The 10,361-nt window shown below is 48.3% G+C and overlaps 2 protein-coding genes across 17 annotated transcripts in view; one reads left to right on the forward strand and one right to left on the reverse strand.

The window, feature by feature from the left end:
- The window catches only part of LOC307074772 (NACHT, LRR and PYD domains-containing protein 3-like), a 408,596-nt gene that overhangs the window by 200,954 nt on the left and 197,281 nt on the right, over positions 1-10,361 (forward strand). The window lies entirely within an intron of this gene.
- Positions 2,256-3,075, reverse strand: rgn (regucalcin; the record flags this gene model as incomplete). Its single annotated transcript, XM_079735600.1, has 4 exons — positions 2,256-2,306; positions 2,359-2,497; positions 2,872-2,893; positions 3,003-3,075. Coding segments are annotated over 4 exons (285 nt in total), but the record flags the coding sequence as incomplete, so codon positions are not given.

Raw genomic sequence — 10,361 nt, forward strand, 5'->3', positions numbered from 1 at the left:
TTCCTCACTGGTGGCTTGGGGTACAATAAGCTCCGAACTCTGGAGACATTTCCTCCAACACGTCACAACACACAACAGTGGAGTCTCCATCCCCTCTTCATCAGTGTGTGGAGGGAGGGTATTACCACACACACAACAGTGGAGTCTCCATCCCCTCTTCATCAGTGTGTGGAGGGAGGATATTACCACACACACAACAGTGGAGTCTCCATCCCCTCTTCATCAGTGTGTGGAGACAGGATATTGTTAGGATGAAGTAAATTATTAACTAATATCACTGACTATTAAGTTCAGTTATAAGATGAGTAAATGAATAACTAATATCTATGACTGTAGGAGCCAATTCCTTTGTATCGTGTGTGTGTGTGTGTGTGCGTGCGCACACTTGTACTCACCTATTTGAGTGGCATTCAAATAGGTGGCAAGAATTTACATTTTAAACATTACAGGTATATCAGCGGTTTGTTACCAGTAGAGCTCTGGTCCAGACAGTGGTTTGTTACCAGTAGAGCTCTGGTCCAGACAGTGGTTTGTTACCAGTAGAGCTCTCTCTGCTCTGGCCTGAGGCTTTTGAGGGATGGTTGCTGCGGATCGCAAATGTTTTTTTCGTTATGAATTACACGTGTCATGCTGAAAACTGTTATTATTGCAATTAACGTTACGCGACGTGTCTTTCTCCCTCTGTCCAACGCCTTTGAGCCAAGGCGTTTGTGACACATGGGGGAGAGAGCGAATGAGGCCCCAGGAGACCGGCTATATCCCGGGAGCCATAAACACGGATGGTTTCAATTCCCTCATTAGCACAGGAACTCTCCAGCTCCCCCTGCAGGAGACAGGAGGCAGGCTGGTCTGACCAGCCTGCCTCCTGTCCAGGTCAGGTCAGACCAGCCTTCCTCCTGTCCAGGTCTCAGTAGGTCTCAGTAAGTCTCAGTAGGTCTTAGTGGGCTCAGTGGGCTCAGTAGGTCTCAGTAGGGCTCAGTAGGTCTCAGTAGGTCTCAGTGGGCTCAGTAGGCTCAGTAGGTCTCAGTAGGTTCAGTAGGTCTCAGTGGGCTCAGTAGGCAGGTCTCAGTGGGCTCAGTAGGTCTCAGTAGTCTCAGTAGATCTCAGTAGGTCTCAGTGGGCTCAGTAGGTCTCAGTAGGGCTCAGTAGGTCTCAGTTGGTCTCAGTAGGTCTCAGTGGGCTCAGTAGGTCTCAGTAGGTCTCAGTAGGCTTTTGAAGGGATGGATCAGAGTCCTTTGGTTTCCTGGAAGGGGAGCTAGTTTCCCAGGCGAAGTTTATGTTAATAAAATTGTTCCAACTAACTAAGGTGAAAAGTTGCATACTTTAGTGTATTACAAATATAGTTGAAATATACAAAAGTATCTTTTAACTTTTTTGCTTTAAAGTTTAAAGTATGTTAACGTGTACTTTTAAAAAGTAATTCACAATAGATGTCATTGATTTCAATTTAAATGTGCTCAAAATATTTCTACAAATTCTGCAATACTTAAAGTGGTATTGCATTGTACTTAGATAAAATAAAAAGTGTACTTTATTGGTGTGTGAGTATTGTAAGTTGTACATAAGGGTACTTAAAAAAAGTATACTAAATTGCAAATACATATAGTGGTAATTGAGTGTACTTTCAAGTCCTTTGTAATACACTATTGAAATGCTTTATTAAAGTGTACTTCAATTTCACTACATTAGATGGGGATCTAAGTACACTCACATAAAGTTTACTTTAATGAAAGTTAATTTTAAGCTGTATTTCGGTGAAAAAGTATACTAAATTGCAAATACTTATTGTGGTAAGTTAGTGTCCTTATAAAAGTACTATGTATAATACGTTTATTTGCACCACTGGAAGTGTATAGGACTGTTACCATTATGTATTAATCCACAAAGGCTGGACAGAAGGATGTCACTTTATGAATGCCAGCTTCATAACAACTCTTTAACAGTATAGTACAGGTTCTGTAGGAATGGGTATTGGTACGAAGGTATCGACCGAAAAAACCCAGTATCAAGTAGCATCGAAACTTCGTCGTTCAAACAATACCTGCATTTGATTGTAGACAAAGACTTTATTTTTAACAGTTCACTCTTATCGATAAGAGTGTTACTGTAACAGTGCATTCATGTTAATGTAAATTCATTAATGATACTGTGATTTCATTAATGTTACTTTAACATTCTATTAATGTTACTTTAACAGTTTGTTTCATTGGTCCCGCCACCAGTCACTCTGAACATTGAAGGGGAGGGGCTTCAGTTCAACCAGAGAAGGAAGTTGATGGACGACCTTTAACCCCTAGGCCTGACACCTGGGGAGGCACACACACACACACACACACACACACGCACACACACACACACCCTGAAGGTGGAGCCGGCCAGCGGGTGGTGCAGGGGGTGGAGCCCTAGGGAGCCGGAGGTCACGTAGAGGTCACTGAAGGTCGGACCTCCGAAGCAGCAGGAGGTCGTCATGGAGACCGGCAGGCAGACAGACAGGTCCCTGAGGCCTGGACAGACAGACAGGTAAACAGACAGACAGGTCCCTGAGGCCTGGACAGACAGACAGGTAAACAGACAGACAGGTCCCTGAGGCCTGTACAGACAGACAGGTAAACAGACAGGCAGGACCCATGGACAGACAGATAGGTAGGCAGACAGACAGGACCCGGATCCCTGGACAGACAGCCAGCTAAACAGACAGACAGGTCCCTGAGGCCTGGACAGACAGGTAAACAGACAGACAGACAGGTCCCTGAGGCCTGGACAGACATGGTCAGACAGATAGGTAGGCAGACAGACAGGACCCATGGACAGACAGATAGGTAAGCAGACAGACAGACAGGTCCGTTAGGCCTGGACACGAAGACAGGTAACCAGACGGACAGGTCGCTGAGGCCTGGACACACAGACAGGTCAACAGACAGACGACAGGTAAATAGACAGACAGTTCCCTGAGGCCTGGAGACACAGACAGGGTTGCAGGCAGAGAGGCAGAAGGGCCTCACCGACGTTGGGGTCAATATCGATGACCCGTCCTCCGTTAAAACAGGCGACCCAGAGGCTTCCGGTCGCATCCACACACAGACCTGCAGTAATATATATATATATATATATATATATATATATATATATATGTATACACATTATGTATTTAATATAGAGCATCCACTCACAGACCTGCAGTAATATATATATATACACATATATATATATATACACACATTATATATTTAATATAGAGCAGGGGTGGGCAACCCTAGGCACGTGGCACGGGGCAGCATAATCATTGGCACACTTGGAAAAAAATATATATATATATATTTTTTTAATTATTATTAAAAAAATTCACAGCACAATGGGGCAGCATAATCATTGCTACCATTTTTTTTTTTGCACTTTATTCTGTTTTGGGCATTTCCTCCCAGTGCAAATATGTTTAAATTAGTTACAGAAAGCAGTGTTCTGAAATGGGATCAATTAATAGTTTTTAAACCTATGTTGTAATAGAGAAGAAAATATTTACAATATTGTTGCAAGTGGCCTGTATGCATTTCCTTCACATGGTTTTGCAAAGCTGTACATGTCTTAAAGGTATTGATGTGGATAGTTCCAACATTCTCACATATTGTCCTTTTTTACATTTCTCACAGTGTGAATATGTTTTTTTTGGGGGGGGGCAGAGGGGAGCGTGTGTCAGCGTGTGCCGGTGAGTAACACTAGTAACACTAGAGTAACACTAGTAACACTAGAGTAACACTAGTTACACTAGAGCAGCATTATTCATTGCGCGGCTCGCAAGCCACATGCGGCTCGCCAAGCCTCTATTTGCGGCTCGCATGGCGGTAAAAATATACAGTGATATGATCATGCAGTGAATACAGATATTTAAAAAAACAAAACAAACAATTATTTAAAATATAAATCAACAGCGGCATTAAAAGGTGGAAATATAGCCTTGTCTAGAAAATATTTTTAAACTTGCTCGGCTCTACGCTGACAGCGGGGTTGCCAGATTGGCGGTTTTCCTGCATAACATGAGAGAATGTGCTCTTTGGATGGACTTATTCTTATTAACTTATTCTTCAATAGCTTCCATGTTATGTGACCCAGTGTCTCCACATTATTCCAGAGAATAGCACACAGTCACACAAGTCTTAATTTTCCTCTCAAAGTGCACCAGATTGATGCATTCCAGGTTAAAAGGTACCAAATTTTCTTCCGGGGGAGCATGCCCCCGGACCCCGCTAAGGACCGGATTCCCTCCACAGTTTCACAAAATTCTGTGGGAAACACTGCTTCAGGGAGGACATATTATTAAGCAGGCATACTTATTTATGACTGGATTTATAGCTTTTGATACTTTGCGGTAAAAATGGCTCTCCTGTTGACGTCGTCCTGTCAGTGCGGCTCTCCTGAAAAAAATAGTGAATACCACTGCTCTAGAGTAACACTAGACACTAGAGTAACACTAGACACTAGAGCCGTTAGGTCCAGATTCTAGCATCCTTTAGCTGACAGTGGTGAATACTAAGCGATCGTTAGCTCTTAGCTGTGGATTAGCATATTTTAGCTCCTGAACGATGGATGCTAGCCTATGTTAGCTGATAGCTATCGGTGTTTTAGACAGACAGTTTCGATACGACCCTCAAGCTGGGGATACTAGCGACTGTTAGCTCTTAGCTGTTGCTAGCTGCAGCCTTTAACTTTAAGATTGGTTTCCTAGTGCTGTTCTTAAAATGCATCTGGGATAATATTTTATTTTCATCACCCATACACTACGACCTTTGACCTGACATAAAGGAAGCGATCCCAGAATGCCAAGGTTACATATTGTTTGATTCTAAAGCACAACCATTTTAGGAAAGATAAGACTTATGGACGTATGGCAAACATGGAAGAATAGAACTGCATAAACAATGCATCCAAACACACACATGCACAGAAATTGTTTTCTACAATTTCAGACATATTGTATTGTTGAATTTATTTATATCATTGAATCAAGTTAATTGTGTTGCCGTTGCAAACTGACTTTGCCATGCCAAATTTGATACTTATGAATTTATTCTATTGAAGAATTTAATTAAAAAAATTGAAATCTTCCGCCATTCTATGCAATTTTGTTTCATGGTATTGTTACGCGTTCACAGGAAAATAAAAGTAAGACGGACGATAAAAAGCGACAGTGTTACCAATTACGTTTTATAGAACGCCGACCGATAAAAAGCGACAGTGTTACCCCTCACGTTTTATTCGACTCCGACCGATAAAAAGTGAGAGTGTTACCCCTTAGGTTTTATTAGACGACGGCCGATAAAAAGTGACAGTGTTACCCCTTAGGTTTTATTAGATGACCGAGTATAAAAAGTGAGTGTTACCCCTTAGGTTTTATTCAACGATGTTGATAGCCTAGTGCTGGCTTAGCCGTCTCCTGGTATAAAGGTACAAAGTGTGATTCCTAATGTACAAAATGTAGATAATGTGAACAATAAAGTATGCCACGGTTAATTAGTTTTATTTATTGTCCGTAACCTTGGACATATTCTCTAATCATAATGGTCATAAATGACGTTATATTGTAAATAATACGATATAACGTCAAACAGCTTTATCTATGACAGAGACTAAGACTAACAGAGGAACACAAACGATGAACACTTTGGATGAAAGACAAAGACATCAAAGTTATTACCTAAAAAATACACGTTGACACTCTGGACATTTAGCACAAGTACACATCATTTATACTTAGTATTATATACTTATTATAGCGTTGTCAGTAGTATGTGATTATTGAGAAAATTTGCTACGTCATCGACTGACAAACAGAAGTTTGCACACACAGACACAAAACAAACAAAGGGACAGGCTTTAGTGTACTTAGAATTCCCAAAAAATATCGCAAAACCGCATCTGAGCGATTACAACATAAATTCTATCTCTCTCTCTTGAATTATGTGTCCCTCAGCTGAAGTTTTTGACCTCTGTGAGTTAGAATCGGTTTCCTTAACTTTAAAACTCTTTCTGGTTCCCTTGTGATGAGAAATAGATTATAGATTATTTTCCCTCCTCTCATTTTATATCATAATCTGCATTATATATTATAGATCATTGAGAGATTTACAGAAGTAACATACACCTACGTTGGCCAATAAATATCAGGATATATATATATTATATAATATTTAGAATATATATCTTTTATATAGCGGCTGAAAACATTCTGAAATACTCTTAAGTTCTTTGAAATATACATTGGAAGGAAAATGATAACATTAAGTCCCAAACCAATGATCTTAAAAGCCGATCTCTGGGGTTCGGTCAAGGTTCAAGAAAAGTTCGTACGATACTCTGCTAGAAGCGCGTTCCCGTCTCCGTGGCAACAGAGCGTCTTCCCGTGTGACACCCCCCCCCCCCCACCCCCCCCGGGTCAAAGGTCGCGGGGGGGAGGAGGGGGGGGGTCAGACATGGGACTCGTCCAGGTCCAGGTCGACGGGGGAGAGCGGCAGGGGGCATCGCCGTGGCGACCGGCGGGCGGAGGTGGGCGGGGCCAGCAGCGGCGTCAGCAGGGGGTTCTCGGTGCCGTCGTCCTCGTCGTCATGGCTACCCCGCAGCAGCGCCTGCGTGTCCTCGTCCCCCGGGCTCTCCCGCAGCAGCGGGGGGGGAGGGTGGGGGTGAGGAGAGGGAGGGAGCAGGGGAGGGGGGGGGCGGGGGACCCTGGGCGGGCGCCGTCCCCAGCACGGGGAGGGGGGGCGGGGGCAGGGGGGAGCAGGTGCGGGAGAGAGGGAGGGGCGAGCGGGAGGGGGGGGTGGGGGTGGAGGAGATGGAAGAGGGGTGAGGAGGGGGGGAGAGACCGCACCGGAGGCCCCACTGGTCTCTCTTCTCTTTGCTGCTGGCGGAGGGGGGAACCTGGGGGGGGGCAGAGGGGAGGGGGTTAGGACACGCAGCTCACCTGAGTGACATCACAGCCTGCAGCTCACCTGAGTGACATCACACCCTGCAGCTCACCTGAGTGACATCACACCCTGCAGCTCACCTGAGTGACATCACAGCCTGCTGACATCACACCCTGCACCTCACCTGAGTGACATCACAGCCTGCTGACATCACAGCCTGCAGCTCACCTGAGTGACATCACAGCCTGCAGCTCACCTGAGTGACATCACACCCTGCTGACATCACAGCCTGCAGCTCACCTGAGTGACATCACAGCCTGCAGCTCACCTGAGTGACATCACACCCTGCTGACATCACAGCCTGCAGCTCACCTGAGTGACATCACAGCCTGCAGCTCACCTGAGTAACATCACACCCTGCAGCTCACCTGAGTGACATCACAGCCTGCAGCTGACCTGAGTGACATCACACCCTGCTGACATCACAGCCTGCAGCTCACCTGAGTGACATCACAGCCTGCAGCTCACCTGAGTGACATCACACCCTGCAGCTCACCTGAGTGACATCACAGCCTGCAGCTCACCTGAGTGACATCACAGCCTGCAGCTCACCTGAGTGACATCACAGCCTGAAGCTCACCTGAGTGACATCACACCCTGAAGCTCACCTGAGTGACATCACACCCTGCTCACCTGTACGATGGCGGGGACGTGGAGGTCGGCGGTGACGGTGGCGGAGGTGGAGGGGGAGGGGCCCTCCAGGGTGGGGGACTTGGAGCTGGGGGCGGGGCTGGGGGCGTGGCCAGGGGTGGCGGGCGGGCGGTCTGTGTCCCCGGTGGCGACCTCGGCCTCCGTGAAGGTCACCGACCTCTTCTGCTCGCTGTGGGCTGTGGGCGCAGCGGGGCACCGGTCAGAACGCTAACGGCTAACACGCTAACAAGCTAACAGCTAACACAGCTAACAGCTCAGCATGACAGAGGGGAATGTGTGCAGGGAGGCGGGGCTTTGGCAGGGCTTGGGGGTGGGGCTGGAGCTAAGGAAGCAGAGAGGGGGCGGTATGCAGGACAGACATGCAGCGCGTCCAATCAGAGAGCAGGGTTGGGATCAGGGGGGTGCGGCCGCAGGGGGCGTGGCAGGTAGCGGGGGGGAACAGGTAAAGGTGTGGATCTCACCTTCACAGTCCAATAAAGTCTCTTCATCGGGGACAGAACAGAGAGCAGTCAGGGGTCAGACACATAGGTCAGGGGTCAGGGGTCAAGGGGGCGTGGCTTCACTCCCCTCATCAGCCTTAAACCAACATGAACCTGAACTCTGACCTTTGGCGACCACAACCCAATCAGTCAGGGGCCTAACGCGCCATCGACGACCTCATCGCAATAGCTAACGTTGAGGTCGTTTGTGTTTATCGGCCGTCTCTGATCCGAGGAGGAACTGAAGACTTAAAGTGTCGCCAGCCGACCGAGTGACCGGGGGTCAGTAGGTCAGTGCCGAGGGGTCAGGAGGAGGCACTGAAGTGTGTATCTCTGGCTATACGGCACAGGGGTCCCGTGAGTCAACAGTATGATGTGTTGAAGAATTCACGACTTGGGGAAATGTTGAACACCTTTTTGAGGAAATGATGTTGAAAAGTAGACTCTAAAGTGTATGTTCTCACATGATCACTTTAGACACACACACACACACATGCAAACACATACCCCAACACACACACAGACAGACAGACAGACAGACGGACAGACAGACGGAGGCAGACAGACAGACAGACAGACAGACAGACAGACAGACAGGCAGACAGGCAGACAGACAGACAGACAGACAGACAGACAGACAGACAGGCAGACGGAGACAGACAGACAGACAGACAGACAGGCAGACGGAGACAAACGGAGACAGACAGACAGACAGACAGGCAGGCAGACAGAGGCAGACAGACAGGCAGACAGACAAGACAGGCAGACGGAGACAGGCAGGCAGACAGACAGACGGAGACAGACAGACAGACAGACAGACAGGCAGACGGAGACAAACGGAGACAGACTGAGACAGACAGACAGACAGACAGGCAGGCAGACAGAGGCAGACAGACAGGCAGACAGACAGACAGGCAGACAGAGGCAGACAGACAGGAAGACAGACAGACAGGCAGACAGACAGACGGAGACAGACAGACAGACAGGCAGGCAGACAGACGGGCAGACGGACAGACAGACAGACAGACAGACAGACAGGCAGACAGACAGGCAGTCAGACAGACAGACAGACAGGCTGACGGAGACAGGCAGGCAGACAGAGGCAGACAGACAGGAAGACAGACAGACAGGCAGACAGACAGACGGAGACAGACAGACAGACAGACAGGCAGGCAGACAGAGGCAGACAGACAGGCAGACAGACAGACAGGCAGACGGAGACAGGCAGGCAGACAGAGGCAGACAGACAGGAAGACAGACAGACAGACAGGCAGACAGACAGACAGGCAGACAGACAGACAGGCAGGCAGACAGGCAGACAGACAGGCGTACCAAGGGTGCTGGCCTTGGGCTGGCCACTCCTCCGGGTGGTGGACAGTCGAGCCCCTGGCCGCCCCCTGGGCTCGTTCTTAGGGATGGACAGCAGGGGGCGCCGGAGCTGAGGACACACACACACACACACACACACACACACACACAGTCACCTCAACTCCCAACTCTCCTAAACACACACACACTTAACAACATACCGATTCCCCCCTCCCAGGCTACGGCCCCTCCTTTACCTGTGTCAGTACTAGGCCACGCCCCTACCTGTGTCAGTACTAGGCCACTCCCCTACCTGTGTCAGTACTAGGCCACGCCCCTACCTGTGTCAGTACTAGGCCACTCCCCTACCTGTGTCAGTACTAGGCCACTGCCCTACCTGTGTCAGTACTAGGCCACGCCCCTACCTGTGTCAGTACTAGGCCACGCCCCTACCTGTGTCAGTACTAGGCCACGCCCCCTACCTGTCTCAGCCCTCTCTTCCGTCCCAACGGAGGCTGGATCAGCAGGTTCTGCTGGCCGGGCTCACTCTGAACACTGGCAACCCTGGAACACACACACGCACACACACACACGCACGCACACACGCACGCACACACGCACGCACACAGACACACAGAGACAGAGAGAGACACACACACACACACACACACACACTCACACACGCACACACAGAGACAACAGAGACACACACACACACACACGCACGCACACAGACACACACAGACAAAGAGAGACACACACACGCACACACACACAGAGACACACACACAACCACACACACACACAGACCCAACCACACACACACACACACACAGGAGACAGGGCTGTGAGCAGGAAGGAGTTCTTAGAGGAGGGAAGGCGTATCCCTCCACTGTTGTAGCCTATTGAAAGGTAGCACATCACACAGACGCCACAGGACAACCAATCACAACGCAGAGAGACAGCCGCC

Source organism: Pollachius pollachius (assembly GCF_949987615.1).
Source record: "Pollachius pollachius genome assembly, chromosome: 4".
NCBI lineage: Eukaryota > Metazoa > Chordata > Actinopteri > Gadiformes > Gadidae > Pollachius > Pollachius pollachius.